General features: G+C 38.4%; 2 protein-coding genes across 2 annotated transcripts; both read left to right on the forward strand.

Moving 5' to 3' along the window:
• The first annotated feature begins 5,848 nt into the window (after positions 1–5,848).
• Positions 5,849–9,283, forward strand: LOC102197441 (homeobox protein HMX1). The gene is made up of 3 exons (XM_005749753.1): positions 5,849–6,467; positions 6,951–7,148; positions 7,831–9,283. The coding sequence occupies exons 1-3, from the start codon at positions 6,218–6,220 to the stop codon at positions 8,256–8,258; spliced, it is 876 nt and encodes a 291-aa protein (XP_005749810.1). The 5' UTR covers positions 5,849–6,217; the 3' UTR covers positions 8,259–9,283.
• A 654-nt stretch (positions 9,284–9,937) lies between these two features.
• LOC102197720 (homeobox protein HMX3-A-like) lies at positions 9,938–11,455 on the forward strand. The gene is made up of 2 exons (XM_005749754.1): positions 9,938–10,206; positions 10,493–11,455. Exons 1-2 carry the CDS (start codon positions 10,008–10,010, stop codon positions 11,026–11,028), a joined length of 735 nt encoding a protein of 244 aa, XP_005749811.1. The 5' UTR covers positions 9,938–10,007; the 3' UTR covers positions 11,029–11,455.
• The last annotated feature ends 5,658 nt before the right edge of the window (positions 11,456–17,113 follow it).

Below are 17,113 nucleotides of genomic sequence, written 5' to 3' on the forward strand. Positions count from 1 at the left end.
CCTAAAAACGTTTGTTTTAAAATATTCGGGAATAAAAGTAAAAATTTGTGAGAAAAAAATAAATATTCAATTATAGCACAGGATACTTGAAAATTTTATTACAGTTTAAAAAAAGTATTTGTACTTTATTACTTTATTACTAACACTGAAGATAAAGATATAAACATTTACTAATCAGGTATAAACCACTGGCGTAAACATGTCTTATTACAGCTAAAGACATTAGTGGTGTTACAGTTAAGCTGATGTTTTCTCATTGATCTAATGGCCCATCAGATGATATACTTGTACTCCACAAGAAGTGCTCGGTTGATTTTCACCCCAGCCCAGAGGGATGAAACACGTCTCCAGTGGCTGAATTTATCTTAGGTTACTTTATGTTGCGCAGGAAATGTGTGGATAGTCCCTAAATGTGTCATGTCTGAGCACAAACAAACCTCTCAGACAGTCTCGATGGGCATTTTTTCTGAAGGTTTTATGTTTTAATATTTGCACTGATGGGTGGGGATATGTGGCAATAGCCCACAATGTGCTTAAAATATCAAGCGTTTCGCTCCTTTGTGCTGAACTGACAAGCTGGCTCTAACAGGGGTTAATTTGCCGTCCAAGGGTTAAACAAACAGGCATCACTAGTTTATTTCTACCGAGTCTTGGATTTGTTTTGCTTTCAGGCTTCTGCCAAGTAAAATTCAAACAAGCAAAACTAAAGACAGCAAACTCATTTTTCCTAACAGATTTTTGTGTGAGAGCGTAAAAGCTTTTGCAATAAAACAAACAACTCCCAGAATGCCTTTTGGTTCGTTCCAATGAATCGGGCTCAGGGTGCAGTGAGGTGAAGGCTAATAGGGATTAAGCAGGAGAAGTATGTGTCAGTTTCGATGGTTGTAATCTGGAGTGTTCTTTTTGGAGTTTCTGAGCAGGTATAAAACGCAGATTAGGAAGCATTTCTGATAAGTGACAGCGGGAGCCTGGAAGTCTGTTTTCATGCAGGGCCCAGCGCTGACCCATTTGACACAAACTGCCGGAGAAACGGCATGCTTTAAATCTCATCTGATTGGTAGAAACTTGGTTCTTGAAAAGAAAGCAAGATGAAAAAACGAAGGTGAAATAAATCAACAGTCGACGGCGATTGCTGCAGGAGAGCCTGAAAGACCAGACAACGTCGTCAATAACTCTACGCTCATTGTGGCATAAAGGGGCCTTCTGGTTGACTGGCTCTTTTAAGACCGACCTAAGATGTCTGGACCTTACTGACCTGATATACACTCCTGCATTCTGGGCCATGGCTTTGACCTCAACAGTTTGCATTGACACAGTGGCCTATTATAGTGCCAGAAATAATGATGTGGAGGATCCCCCAGCAGCAGACTATTAATGCACTGATTCTGATGATGTATACTGAAAGACAAACGTAACTAGCAGTAAAGATACAGGATTGGAATATCATCTGAATACGCTTTATGATGATTTATTTCTGGACAGGCTGTGCTGGGGAAATCAAAGCAATCTTGAGGGCTGGATTTCTTATTGTTTAATTGAAAACTTGCTCAAGCAGCAAAAGACCATTGGCTTGAAAAAAAGAGAGAGAAAAAGTGGCAAAGTGCAGCCCCTGAGTGCAGTTTAAGGGGATTTGGGTGCTTATATTTCACGCCAGATAAATGCTAAGCTTATATTTTTTTCTGTACTTGGCTACATTTATCAGGCAGCTTTTGTCACTTTTAAGACTTCATATAAAAAAAGCAATGGACTTGTAAAATATTGGCACCACAAGCTGTCAGACAGAAAGAAGGAAATGCTAATTAACATAGGCTATGTTAAATATGTTAACAAAATAGGGACCCTTCACCACAATACTTCTGATACGTCAACCTCATTGTTAACAGTTTTCTTTTGTAAAATTATTAGTACAGGACATGAAATCACACATCTTTAAATTATAGTATTAAATCTTTTGGGTGTCTTCTCACACTGCAAATAATAGTCTAATAAATTTCCACAATCTTAAATTAATGAATTCAAAATGTTACTTTAGGAAGCAGAAAAAGGAGTTGTTTATCTGCATTAGTACAGAATGTAATCTAGTGGTTGGGTTCTTCATTGCATAATCTGTACATTATACCAGCCATAATTAAGTGATCTTGAACGTACCTCTGTGCTGTTCCTCAAAATAGGGCGAGACAGGACAGGAAGTGTTATGTTAATGTTCCAGCGAGGGGTCATTTTTCAAGCTGGCCCAAAAGCACCTGGCTGAATCATTGTTGGGGAAAAACAGCAGAGGTATCCAGATATGTCGACTCCTCCCGTAGACTCAAGCATCAGCACAATTACTTGGGCCCTCCATATTTTCATAGCTCAGGAAGGAGGTCAAGAACAATGGGATGAAGGCAGATTATGCTCTCTGACAAGCCTCCACGTGTGCTTTTGAACTACTGACCTATAAGTTCATATAGAAACAGCATCTTTCTAAATTACCTAATGTGAACAGCAAAGCCGCACTATTAAGGGTCCTCATGAAAACAAGACAAGGGATAAGATCTCGTCACTCATTTGTCAAGTGCAAAGTAAGTAAAATGTCATAAATAAATAACTAAATGAATTCATGCATGAAAAGGGTGGAGATAAGTAGAAAAGTAGTTTCTGTTAAATGTACATAAAATCTTCTTATTTGTTGAATATGTTATTTATTAGTAATGAATAGTTGAGGTTAAAAGGATATTGAAATGGAAAACATACCAACTGGTTACAGTGAAAACAACTTTCCAGCTTGGTAGACGTGAATGGGTCCCACGTGAGCGTCACATTTTCTGTGACTGTTGTAAAAGTTTTCGTTATTTCACACAGTTGGTTCCTTTCTCATTTCTTGTGTTTTTGTCACTGCTCGAAGTGGGCTGGACCTCATTAGAACTTCATGATGTCATGCTCCTGTGGACCAATCAGAATCCAATTCAGCAACATTTTAATGAGAAGGTGGCAACATTTGTGAGGGTTTTGGTTACTTAAATGAAATGTTATAAAAACAGTCCTCATTAATATATATATTTTTATATATATATTTTCAGAATTTTATAGAGATTGAAATCCTAAAAGTTGGATACTGGTGTTTTAAACCCTCCCATTAACAAAGAAATATGAATGTTTTCATACTGTTGGACATTTTTCATTTTAAAACTAAGATGTATTTAAGAACAACAGTTTCAAACTGTGAACAAAATTGTGAGATTTGACATGTTACCATCACAACTGCAAGCAGTACATGAACATCATCACACCTTACAGAAAGCCAAATGCATTTCTGGCATTCTGTTACATTAATTTAATCACATTTTTTAAACTTTAAATTGGTAATTAAGTTCGTACTTCGTGCAAATTAAGATGCAACTTCATAACATTTACCAGAATTGGTTTACCTTTTGCCCTAAATATACTTATCAGTTCCTGATGATATGTAAAATGTAAGAAGGACCAAATAAATAATAACTGGGAGTTTAAAAAGGACATATATATAAAATTAAACTGTACTTTTTCCATTGGTGTTTACCTACACAGTATATTTAAATGAAGGAGACACAAATAAATCAATGAATGAATAAATAAATAATATATTTTTTAAATTTAATGAGTAACTTCCAGATACATTTTTGGGTGATAGCTGGAGAATACGCTTTGCCACTGTACTCTTCTATTACACAAAAAAGAAGGATACTCTAGTGCAGCCAGCACCCCCGATTGCAAAAGTGTAATTACAAGGTAAGAACAGGAAACATGGCTTGTCCTGGCCTTAAAAACACCCCATTATTAAATGAAAAATACTTATATTTGTTTAAGTAAGAACCACTAAGTATTTTAGATACTTATTTTATTTTAGATAGATATACTAAAATCAAAAGCATTACATGGTAAATGTGGGAAATTGTACCATAAGTGGTGGGCTGTATTATGAAGATTTAAAAATGTTGGTGGGGGTGTTGCACACTTTTCTCTGAGAAGTGTTTGTTGCTCTTTGCTTCTCTTCTCTAAAGTCTGATCAGAGATTTGAAGATTTGTTTCCATTTCTATGTTCACATTCTTTCTTTCTGTTTCTGAATACATGCTGTATTCTGGTGTGATTCTTTCAAATGCAAAAATATGTAGAAAATAAGGGTAAGTATGACAAAGTTGATCAGCTCGCAGCCTGAAAAAAATCCTGCAGCCTGGAATGTTCTGAGCATTAGTTCAAGGCTACTTACAGATGAAAGTAAGCTTTTCACAGTGTTTAAATCCTATTACAACTCCAAACACGGCTGTGTTTGACTCCGCTGTTCAGTTTCATAGCTGACTAAGTATTTTCCACTTTCAGCATTAATTAACTCATTTTAAGTTACAGCACACAGCCAGTCCATCTATGGGCACCCAAGGTGATGCAGGGCTTCTCTCAATAAAAGATACATTATTTCTCCTTGAATAGTCGAATGTTCATAGGATTTGGAAAGAGTTCTTAACCGTGGTCAAATACTTCTGCCTTATCCTAATTTTTGCCATGTTTGAAGTTCTCTTGTTATTGAACTTGATATAAAGCTACTCACTGATCTGACTTTTAACCCTCTGAGGCAGGAAACTGGGACTGTTGTCAAGGGCCGCATGAATAAGCTGAACTCAATTCTGCTCAATACTAATTTGTTCTCATTATAAGTGTATTGGTGCAGCCCTCCACAACAGTCCCAGTTTTTCATGTAACCAATTGGGAAAATGAGTTGCCCACCAATCAAAGTCATCACCAGTAATGCCCCAAATGTAACCAAAACTCTAACCCAGTGCAAGCAGAATATGTCACTTTTTTACAAAATGTAAATTGTTCTCTGAAGTTATACTTCAGATCAAACTGCACTGAGAAATACAGAAATCAGTTTTTCTTATTGTTACTTTGCTTCAGTTTTTAAGGTTCACTGAGTTTGACATTGAAACGTTGATTTTACATTATACCCATATTTTGAAGACTGGATGTTTCCTGTGCTTACCTTAAGCTGAGGTTAGCTTAGTTTAGCTGAGGTTAAAAGATGGGCTTGTAAAACTTTGTCTCATTACAACTTTCTAACTTGCCAGCAACACTTTATAAGGTTACACATCTCACTGGTGTTACAACACACACAAAATTAATTTTCAAAAAAGCAGGCTGCTTCTTGTGTCCAGTAGGTGCTTTGTTTGGTTTTTTTTGTGACAAACGTTTTTGTATCCATAGATGCTGAAGTTTTGAATGAGGATGTCTTGGGGAAAGCAGTTTTTTTTCTTTTGTTTTTATTTTTAAAAGGGGAAATGACCCGCAAACCTACTGAGAACTGATTTAAACAAGCAATCTAATTTAAGATAAACCAAACTTTTCACTTGAAGTACACGGTTAATTGAGCGCAGTAAGAGTTTTTTTTTCCCACTGACGCACGTTGTTGATTTGCCATGAATGCCACATCAGCAGCATCTGCTTTTTATTAGCATTAGCGCACAATGATACAATTATGATTCATACTCCTCCTATAACAGTGTCCATACATTATACATCATGCTTAGTCTTGGGTTTTTCTGCTATTTTAAGAAGAAAAAGAAATGTTTTACTACGGTTTATTTATGTTTATTATCCCTGTTTTATCTAAAGGCAAATAACTGGACGTTAGTAACCAATGAAATGAAATATAAAAATAGCATTTCTGTGGGAAACGTTTGCTTTCCTGTGTCATTATGGACAAGAAAGTGAAACCTGAGTGTAACAGAGTTATTTTGTGAATAGTAAATATAAAGTGTGCATGGACAAAAGTAACCAATAGGCGGTACTGTGCACTGTGCCATTCTTCATGGAGCTTTCTCCATCTCCAGCCCTGAGGACAACACCGTATCTCTGCCTTGGTTTGCTCCCTAATTGACCTAAATACAGCATCTCTGCGGTCCCTCAAGGCAGACTATCGCACAGCCCACACGAGAGCATACAAACTACGAGACCGTGTCCGGGTATTTCCTGGAGTAATTCCTCTTCGCCTTTTGCCCTCAGCTCAAACCCGAAACGAATTTGCTTTGTGTATCTCTCGTAACTGTAGCAGGCTGTCCTCACATGGACTGCGTCGGGATGGTTTGCGCGCAGAAGACTCGTCTGGCCCGAGATAAGACGCCTTCCCAGGAATGACAGTATAAAATTTACGTGTGGTGGATTTTAAAAGGGTGTTTTTTTTGTAACTGGCGGAGTCATAAAGTCAGCATGCTGGATGATAAAACACCGAGACTGAAATCCGGTCCTCCATCGAGAGGTTCATCTTTTTACATTGAGAATTTGCTGGGAACTACAGGAAGACGTTCTTCAGCCGAGGAGCGAGCGGAGACTCCGAGCTTCAAACTTACTGGTCACGACCCGGGGATGTGTCCGGGTCTGAAAACGAGACGTCTGAGCGACACTGACAGGTCGGACGGGAGCGGAACATTTGCAAACACAGCGAATGGCTGCTCGAGAAGTGAGTTTGCTCCTGACCGTCCTTTTCGTCCCATCGAAAAGGTTACTGAAAATAACAAATGTTCGTTTTTGTTTCGACGATTTGTTCCTTGTTTGTCGCTTACAAGAATCGGGTTAAAATATATAACTCATTTTATTACTAATAAACAAACATCACACAAACCCCCACATCTAACATTTATGATTTATGCATCTCGCTTTGGGGTCTCAATGGGGCAAAAGTGGACATGACGCATGGTCAGGGTTCACTCTCCGATTATCAGCCGTGTAGAAGCCAACAGCATTTGGCATCCACACAACGATCTCACAACAATCTCCCTCTTGTTCTTTAAATAGACCCGCAGCGAAGAGCTGATGCGTATTTATAATCTTGGAGAGGACAGACAGCATGAATGCGAGCAATTCCCCGCTGTGCACAAATCTGACAGTGTGTAGGATGATTTAAAGTAACTTTTTTTTTCTTTTTTCACGACATCCTTTGCAGGGCTTCTTTGCAAAACCAGCCGCTCGCACGAACACGTATACCCCGTGCTAAACAGCGAACGGGATTCCCCAACTTTAACGGGAAAGGCGGAGGAGAATGACAAACCGGCCGAGAAGGAAGGCGACGGTCTGACAGATGAGAAGGAAGAGGAAGACACGCGCTCCTCTTGCGTCTCTCTAGGGGACAGCTGTGACACAGGTGAGCTCAAAGTACACGTAATTCATTAAAAAGACACACAAAAACCCCAAATAGTCTTGTGCTCTGCTATAAGCACGCATGCGCCGTTCGAGTACACACTCACTCAAGCGGAATTTTATTTTTTCGATTTTAAAAAAGCAGCATTTGCAGAGCTTCTTGGTTAGGTGCATTTTCTTTCCGATAAGGTGCATTGACAGCAGCAGTGACCCAAGTTTTCAAAAGTTCGCATTAGAGAGCAGGGGTGCAGTTAGCATTTCTTGGGTCTGAGGGCCATACCCTGCTCTGCCAGTTACAGCAGAAGAGGGCAACATGTTTTATTTGATTTGATTTTTATTTTGTTGTAGAAATTAGATAAAAGCAAAGGATGATACATTTAGTAACTGAATGGAGACATTACATAACGGGTTAAAATAAAAATATTAAACTTTATATCTAAATGCTATATGAACATTAAATTAGCTTAAATATTGCAAATTGCTTAATAGCACCGCATAGTTCATTGTATTACATAGCAGTACTGCCTATTTGGAGATATTCACCTGGAGACTTGTTAGCATGAATTTGATCAATTAACAGCTACATGGTCTGTAAATGCAACACTAGAAATATACATAAAATGTTTACTGTTGCGATGTGTGCTAAGAAACTTTTAAATGAAGACACTGCTTCTTCTTGGCCTCAGGTGACATCACAGTGGTGCGAAAGAAGAAGACGCGCACTGTGTTCAGCCGAAGCCAGGTGTTCCAGCTGGAGTCCACCTTCGACCTGAAGCGTTACCTGAGCAGCTCGGAGCGAGCTGGGCTGGCTGCGTCGCTGCAGCTCACCGAGACCCAAGTAAAGATCTGGTTCCAAAATCGCAGGAACAAGTGGAAACGGCAGATCACGGCAGATATAGAAGCCAGCAGCACCACTGCACCGTACGCCGCCCAGAGGGTGGTTAGAGTTCCCGTGTTGTATCGCGAGAGCGTCACTACCCCGCTGACACTGACAAACCTGCCCCACGTGTCACATCCAGTAGTTGGCTTCTCTAACTCTGTTAACTATCCGCTGTCTGGCCACTTCACCCATCCGGTGTCATTCATAACGCCACAGATGACCGGGCTGGTGTGACTTAAAGAGTGGAAGAGATCTCGTATACCTGTGACTCACATGAATCAAATAATGATGCTGCAAAATGTTCATGTTAGAATATTCAGTAAAGTTCATCCATGCAGTGCACTGAGCATTGTCATCCTCTGTTGAAATGTTTCCTTTGGATGTTTTCTGGAAGTACATTTAGATCAAGGTGCCCATGTCTACTTTCAGCATTAAACTTCCTCATCATTAGCAGAACCTTTATCAGTTTATTGTAAGCAAAGGTCATTTTTTAAAGATTTAGTACCAAATTTAGCACTACCAGGAATAAATTAGTATTACTAGAAATATGGAAATTGTGATGGATATTTTTGGACCATTCAAGCTGCCCACCATCCTCCTTTGTGCTTTACTGAGGACATTTCACACACATAGTCACACAGTTTCCAACTAAAGCTTTATTTTGCGATGATTTCTGTCACTGGAAAATATAGGGGTCCACGTACTTGGAAGAGTCAATATGTTTATGGCGTGTAAAGCGATGTAAAAAAAAATTAAAACAAAGAAAAAGATACTTTGGGAATTCATTAATTTGTAAATGTATAAGAAAAATCTGGAAATGAAAACACAAATTACTGTAAACAATCAGGTTACACATAGAAAAATCATCTGAGGACAAAAATCAGGACCAAAAGTTCATTTTTGTATATTTTTTTCTATACTTTATGCTTTCAACTTATATTCACATGCTACAGAAAAAGTTTTTCTTTGCACTGCTGAGTTTCCCATCACACTCATCTTCTCACGTGGCTTTAGACTGTTGAATTCTTTCTGAAATTTGAACCCACACACGTGACCTATGAGTGCTAAAATGTAGCTCATTTATGAAATAAAAGCCAGTATGGTGTTTGTGATATTGTGACTTTTGATAGCTGTTAGCAGGGGTAGGCTATTAGCAACACTGATTGACTGACACTTTTGTTTTTTGTTGTTAATTTAAGATGATTTTAATACAGAGTTTTTGTACACTTCTATGTTCACATGTGAATAAAATTTTATGCACAAGGCGTTTAGTGGTTTCTTTCCTGTTTCTTGGCCATCAGCTGTTTATTTGGCATCTTTATTTGGAATTTAGGTTGTATGTGGATTTCAAAATGTAAAAAAAACCCAACTTATATATGCCCAAGGGGCAATTAAGAAAGAAAAGAGGGCATCACATGAGATGAATAGTTTTTGATAGTGTGAGTAACATTTTCAAAGAAAATAAAACAGAACAATGAGGTTAAGCTGAGATATGCAATGTTGGAGGCGAGATTAGAACAGCTTATTGTGTTAAACTTGGCTATGTTATGCGCCCCCTTAACCCATTGTCGGGTTACATAATTCTCATGCTGCCAGTAGTTAAAATGCTGTCAAAATGACATGTTAATGTTCTTTACAGAGATACTTTAAAAAGTATTTAGTATCTAAAATAAATAAATACATAAATAATAAATAAATAAAACAACTGGTAAGGTTTCCAAACTCTTAGTTTTTGCACACTTCCTGGGAAAGCAGGCTGCAAGAAAGCGCACAAACCTCCAATATGGCAGCCAGACGTAAATCTGCATCCCGCCCTCATCTGCCCCCTCAACCTCGCCAATCAAAAGCTGCTAAACCGCAGTCTTCCGGGTCGTTGATTTACTGCGCACCGGCTCCTCTGTGCTCTAGTGGCAGCCGAGGAGCAATGGTGCTCGGAGCGTCCAGAGACGTCGGTGTTTGGGGTTTCTCGGAGGAGCAAATGAAATGCCGGGGAATATGAGCAAAGAGGATGCCCCCAGTCGGAGCACTTGTTTGACCTTCACAATTGACAACATCCTCAACCTGAGGCCGCAAGAAAGTGGAGATTTGGACTGTTCAAACGGGCAGAAAGACGGTGGATGTAAGAATGTTTTGAAGGAGCGATGTGAGGATGTGTGGGACGTCCGAAGGACAGAGGAGACAGGTAACTCTGACGGATATACCCAAATACCATATCTGTAAATTTCATAGAATTAAAGGGAAATTTTAGGCTAATTAATCTGTTTAGAAGCACAACGATAAAGATCAATATATATATATATATTTTTTAAAAACGCTCAAAGTTCAAATTATTAGTGCGAAAATGCAGAAGCGCTTACAGGACGCCGGTTTGTGTCTGCTTTACTGGAATGTTGCTCAGCTTGTTCGCAGGTGTTTTTACGTTTGCCTTTACCGCTGCACCAAAGCACATCTTGTCGCTCCGTTCACAGTGAAGCCCAGAGTTCAGCGCGGGGGAAACACACCGCCGCTCACCGCTGGATCCTGTCCGCAAAATGAGTGCAGCGCTGAGGAGCCACAGCAGCACCACCACCAGCAACAGCAGCAGCAGACTGTGGACTCCAAAGCCATGGTAAAGAAGAAAACGCGCACCATCTTCTCCAAGCGACAGATATTTCAACTCGAGGCGACTTTTGACATGAAGCGCTATCTGAGCAGCTCGGAGAGAGCGTGCCTCGCGAGCTCCCTGCAGCTCACGGAGACCCAGGTGAAAATCTGGTTCCAGAACCGCCGCAACAAGCTCAAGAGACAGCTGTCCACGGACATGGAGGGCCCGCTGGCCGCCGATCACTTTACAGAGGCAGGAAAAAACGTGCAATTACCAACTTTTTACAAAGACAGCAGCGTGCTGGGCGGATGTTTGTTACCCATACCGTTCCCTGTCGTGTACCCGACGGCAAACGCCGCGCCTTACATTTACTTCTCTAACACTGGCAAATACTTTGGCCTCTTTGATGCAGATTGTTGAGTTGTCTCTTGGGTGCGTGGACACTCCGACTTACAGTCAGCCCAAATTTTTTTTGCATGATACGTCTGATCCTTTTTTCATTTTCAACTTTTTTTTAAATGAGTTGTCAACATATCAACTAATTCAACGTGCATGCGCCACTTTTTGGTTTATCACTATTATTATTATTATTATTGTTGTTATTATTATTATTATTGAATTTTATATACAGAGTTTATCATCTTGAATTGTGCATGCGTTCAAATCCTCGGAGCAGTTTTCCTTTGCGCAGTAATGTCATCTGAAAGAATGTACCATACGTTAAACTCCTGATGCTGCATCAGCCTTACTACCCTGCAATAATACTTTCTGTTTGTGTGTGTTCATTGTTTTTCCTGTGGAGCAACACTTGGTTTGTATTTATATGGCCTTATCATTGTTTAGTTTTTTTAAAAAACAACTTTTATCTTTTGTTTTCACTTTTATAAGACTGTTAAACTGTGAAGACGGTTATTCTACGACGATCATATTTTGCAATAAAACGTGTAACATTTGCAGTTTTAAATGTGTGTTGACTTGTATCAGGAACAGCAACAAAAAAAACCCCAAAACAAACAACAACAAAAAGCCAACAGATAACACCAAAACACGCCCAGATTGCATTTTTAATAATCCTTTATTTATTTATTAACTCATACTCCTACTTTTCCTTTCACTTTAAGAGTCGTTTCGCATTATTTATTCAGCGTTAGATCGTATTTAAAGATTATAGTAGATTGTCAGGACTTTATCACTGCAGGGAGAAAAATAAAGTTCAATAACGGAGAGCTGAGAAATCCGGGGCACACTATTTGCTTTACAGTGAACGAATTGTAAATTTAGTAGTCAAACCAACTTATGATTATACATTTTGAACCGAATTAACTAATGTACCACAAAAAAGAGAGAAAAGAATCGTCTGTTTTTCTTGCTCATTAAGTAAATTAGCTGGTTAGTGTTTCCTTTTGCTATCCCTAATATTAAAAGCAGAGACCATAAGCTGAATAACGATCACCAGTTATCACCTCTGTGTTGACGTGCTGCTAAAAGTATTTTAAAATCTGCAGAAGCTTTACAGTCTCTGTTAGTGCCTTCTTGTGTGTTCATTCCCCCTGTTATACCGCAGAGCTGTCAGGAAGCTCATTTTGTCTCTCAGAAATGTGTTTAAACAGATGACAACTTCTTGGTGTTTAATTAAAAGCTCTGTAACAACTCTCCATTGAAAAATCCAAATCCTAAATATATAAAAAATATTTATATAAATTGAATGATTTATTAGTTAGAAGAAAATTTAAAGTTGTAGAAGCCTGTCAACCTTCAAATAAATTGTCTTAATTTAGACTGATATGCTACAGAAAGTAACCAAGGAAGAGAAGTTTATTTAGAAAGCACTTTCCAGAGACAAAGTTGAACAGTGTTTGACACCAAATATAAATAAATAAATGCCTGTAATAGCTGTAATGCAGATTTTGTAAGTTCTGAAGTTAAGCGATGAATGAATATTATCAAATTCATATTTGAATAATCACTTTCAGCATAAGACACAGTATTAGTAAATATTACAAATCGCTGAGATGAGTAAAGACCTGTTTCTGGTAAGAATAAGCAACTTTTTCTGTTCAGTTTCAGCACAGATGTGAAAAAAAAGAGGAAACAAAAAGAGAATATTCAAAATGCTCACAGAGATATCTTATGTGTTGAGCCTATTTTCTTTCGTTTTATTATTCTGAAATTAATTTACCATCAAATGAAAACACTGAATTAGAAAAAACAATTGCAAACAACGTAAGTAAGCATGTAAAAATTGCAGGATTTTTTATTAAACCAAAGAGTTGTTTATTAAAAAAAAAACCTTAAAAAGTTTACTTAGAATCTATCTATCTATCTATCTATGTTGAACCTACAGTGATGTACAGTTAGGTGTGAATAAGGAACAGTCCATTCGTACGGCAAGTTTGACCAAATCTGTGAGTTTTATAAAGTTTTCTTAATTTTGTAACAAAGTTAAAGATTTTTCTCATACAGAAGATGTAAGTTTATGAATTATGTATTTCATGGAAAATAAAAAAAAGAGAAAGTTTGTAAGTGAATGAGCAAATCAAAAGACTAAAAAGTGATTATTAAGACTTGGCTCCTGCACAGTTATGCCCTGCAGCACTTGTTGCCGATCGATTTTCCAGCTTGCTGCAGCAACACACATATTTTCAGACCACACGAGTTAATCTGGGCCAAATCCTTTCATAAAAAACAAACACACCACGATTTAGGTGGCCTGGAGTAAGATGCCACCCTGATATGTTCCCAGTGCATCCGCAGTGTTATAATGCCACATAATACCGCCACAGACACAGTTCAACAAGAAAGAAGCTCTTTTTATTCTTTACAACGGAGAAAGAAAGATTTATTTTTAAGTCTTGAGCATTTGCTTAACTTTTTTGGGAGGTTTATAAGTGACAAGCAGGGGCTCCACTATCTGTACAGCAGAGCAAAGCATCTGTGCATAAACAGTGAGAGAAATGTGTGTTTAGGTAGACTTGCATCACTGCTTCTAGAGAGATTTTTCCTAAAGGGTCCAGCAAGCTGCACTTACTCACCGTTTCCGGGTCACTTCCCCCTTCAGAGATGGAGCCTCTTGCTGCTTTCTCCCTGTCACAGCCATTCAAGGCCCCATCGCTGTTAACCTGTTCATTCACCCTTTTAGTCTGCCTGCAAATCTGCTGTTTTCTCTGCTAAATTCCTGTCTACGATTACTGTGTATGTTGAGTTGTACTGTAGCTCATAATTGTTGCTCTGATGTCAAGTTAAAGTACCCAAATGCACCTTTGTGTATTTAAACTAAAGTAAATGATGCTTGTGTAAAATGCATTCACTACACTGCAATTTTACAATTTCCTTTATAATTTAAATTCTTAACATATTTAGAAGTGACAGTGAAAAAATGCTTCTCAAATTCCACACAGTTGGATTTAATTTAGCATCTAACCAGCTATTAAGAACATTTTATAACATATAATAATATATCTCAGGCAACTTTTACAGAGATCACATAATCTGAATAATTAAGGATATATGCAATTATATGGCAGTGCAGTCAGTATACAGTAAGCTTTTATGCTAATGAAATAAAGAAGAGATTTTAAACATGGAAGAATTCCCCTTTAAAAGTTAAAAAGGGCAAAAAAAACCTCACAAAAACTCAAAGCTTTCTAAATTTTTTATGCAATATTAAACCTCACGTCAGAGTGTATTTTTTTTTTAAACAGATTGATAGACACCTTTACTTTTAAATGAATCACACAATTAAAATTAAACGTGGTGATATTCCACCCACGGCTTCACTTTACTGTATGTCAAACCAAGTGTTAGCCCTAAAATGAGGGAATATAGATGGTGTTACTCGTGTGTTTAGAAATGAGTCTATAGAGTTTGTAGATTAGCTCAACAGAAAGCTAAGTGTTCACCAAGTTTAGTTTGAATCAAAAAGCTCAGAGTTTCAACAGCAAATGCACAACTGTGCAGTGCTAAACTTTAGATGAGATATTCCATAATTTTAATTATATGTCTAGTGTCTCGGTTGAAAAATCCAACATAAATCAAAGGTACATTTTCACATATGATGGAAAACATTACTTTCTGTGTGCTTCTTAAGTGATTAAATCAAAACAAAGGCTTATTTAACTCAATTGTTTTCGTATAATAATAATAATAGTTTTGTATTTCTTATCGTTGTGTCTGTTTTTCAGTGGTGGATTAACGGTTTTGACTCCGCTTGAATGACAGATTGTGTGCAGGTGTGACCACTGCTTTAGATGAGTGTAAATTTGGAGGTGAAATATGTGGCTGCTATGGTTAAAAATTAGTGAAAGGCACAAATGTCCTCATAAGCATGGTAGCACAGACTTGTTTATGCAGAAGTGCCTGCTTGGCGTGTCTCCGTGCGTATCTGAGAGATGGGTGTGTGGGTGGTGGTGTCGGTGGTGGGGGGATCGGGTGGGGTTTACAGTCGCCAGACTTCCTGACTCTCCCACTGTCGGACACTTGTGAGCGCAGTGTTGGCTCTTTGTGTCTCAGCACTCTGCTCTGCAACCACAAGGTTCAAATGACCCCACCGGCTGCACGCAGTCTGCCCTGAGCCCTGAGACGAAACCCCACAGCCTCGTCTGTCAGAAGTGGAAAAAAAACCCCCACTCAAATCTCAAAGTGATCACAAAGAATGACAAAGTTAAGACTCCATATGCACACACTTAAGAGCTACCAATGACTGGCGAGCATTGGCGGGTACTCTAATACATGTGATTGACTAACTGCCAACAGTGGCAACAAAGACTGTTTTTCGATAAAGAAGCAGAGCTGCGAGTTTGGTAGAGTTACCCACGGCTGATGTGCACCTCAAGGCCTTCTTGAGCTGTCAGCACATTTCTCCAGTGTGACCATCAGTAACCCGCACAGCACATGGTTTCAATTCTGTGCTAAATCTATGAATGCCGAGTGCTATTGTTTGAAATCCTTGATCGTGAATTGCAAGTGATCATGTGGTTCCAGAGGATGATTGTGGTGGGAGTTTCTCTCATGCCATCTAGCATGCAAATCTGGAGATGTGACCCGACTGCTATGGCTTCATTTTACCATCAGCGCTGCTTTTAAACAAGCCTGTTACATTTGTTAGAGTCATTTTAAATCACATCCAAAGCACAGAAAGAGTAGATGACGACCAAAGTTTGTACAGACTGTGATCATATTAGCACTATCCTTTTCTTCAGTGTGTGTTAGCTGAATGATCATCATCTTTTTCCGCTCTCAGAGAGGACGGCATGTCATATCTGGTTTCATCTTTTTAACACAGAGTGGCAACTTTGATTGAAATTTCCATTTCAAACATTTAACATTGTCCTTGTTTGTAACTGGACCCGAATGCCCCAAATAGTTGTTTGATACTGTAGGCCTGGTATTGAGCCATCAGTGGCCTCACTGTGTTGAAAAACAGGCCTCTTGCAGTCAGCATTCTTTGTGCATTCTCAGATGGGATTTACAATGACTACTAATAATGTTAAAGCTGCCTTAAGATAAACTAGATCTGATGAAACCACTAACTGTGATAGCTGAGTTTAATTTGTAAAATAAATAAATAAATACTATTAGAATCAGCAGAATTCAAGCAACAAGTTCACACAACAGTAGTTCCCCTGAATGTCGACTTTAGGCTGACAGTTACAGCTTCCTTTAATGGCAACTCTACAGAGGTGAATATATAACAAACCTGTTTCAATTTTAAGGGCATAACCACTTATGATTGTTGGGTGAGAGGCTTCTCATCTTGTGCCGCAATCAGTTGTACTAAAATACTCACTGGGGCTCAGTTTCTTAGATATTGTTTTAAGCCTCCTGACCAATGTCAGCATCCATGTTTCACAGTCAATCAAAGCTGGAGGCAGTGATGATCAGGCACAACTTTGTGCACTTCAACATGTGCGTACATGTGTTGTTCGTGACACATGGAACAAATGAAGATGGAAAAAGTAACATTGCATTTGCAGAGGGGATAGTGAATCTGAAAATCCAAAAGAGTTGAGATTTATAATAAATGTTTTTCAAAAACATAATTATGTATGTGTGTATGTGCAAAAAGACTGGCCAACCTGTTAAGGAGGACACAGGGCACATACACATGTATACATATACAAAGGCTATGATCAGTGTAGTAAGATAAGATATAAATAGGTGCAGTGATATACCGTAACATGGAAATACAGTATATAAGGCAAAAACAGACTTTTGCACAATTCTAATAAGCTTGAAAGTCAATATTTGGTATGAGCAGAGATGGGCAGTAATGTGTTAAAAGTAATGATTTACTGTAATCCCATTACTTTATTCAAGTAATGAGCAAAATAAGGGATTACTATTGAAAAAAATGTAATTAGATTACTGTTACTTTCCCGTAAGCACGCTGCGTTGCTGTGTTTCTAAACCATTACTAAACAATGACGTATGAGCATGCTACGTCCGAGCAGCAACAGATGTAGACCAACAATGGATAAAATGGAGTGCCACCATTCTACCATTCTAT

Source organism: Pundamilia nyererei, unplaced genomic scaffold (genome assembly GCF_000239375.1).
Source record: "Pundamilia nyererei isolate P.nyererei 1_Seehausen unplaced genomic scaffold, PunNye1.0 scaffold00254, whole genome shotgun sequence".
NCBI classification, from domain to species: domain Eukaryota; kingdom Metazoa; phylum Chordata; class Actinopteri; order Cichliformes; family Cichlidae; genus Pundamilia; species Pundamilia nyererei.

Bases quoted from the DNA above. Each gene is read 5' to 3' on its own strand.
- LOC102197441 (XM_005749753.1), top strand. From the start codon at position 6,218: ATGCTGGATGATAAAACACCGAGACTGAAATCCGGTCCTCCATCGAGA. The intron at 6,468-6,950 runs GTGAGTTTGCTC...CATCCTTTGCAG, and splicing joins AGCGAATGGCTGCTCGAGAA to GGCTTCTTTGCAAAACCAGC. The intron at 7,149-7,830 runs GTGAGCTCAAAG...TCTTGGCCTCAG, and splicing joins AGGGGACAGCTGTGACACAG to GTGACATCACAGTGGTGCGA.
- LOC102197720 (XM_005749754.1), top strand. From the start codon at position 10,008: ATGCCGGGGAATATGAGCAAAGAGGATGCCCCCAGTCGGAGCACTTGT. The intron at 10,207-10,492 runs GTAACTCTGACG...CTCCGTTCACAG, and splicing joins CCGAAGGACAGAGGAGACAG to TGAAGCCCAGAGTTCAGCGC.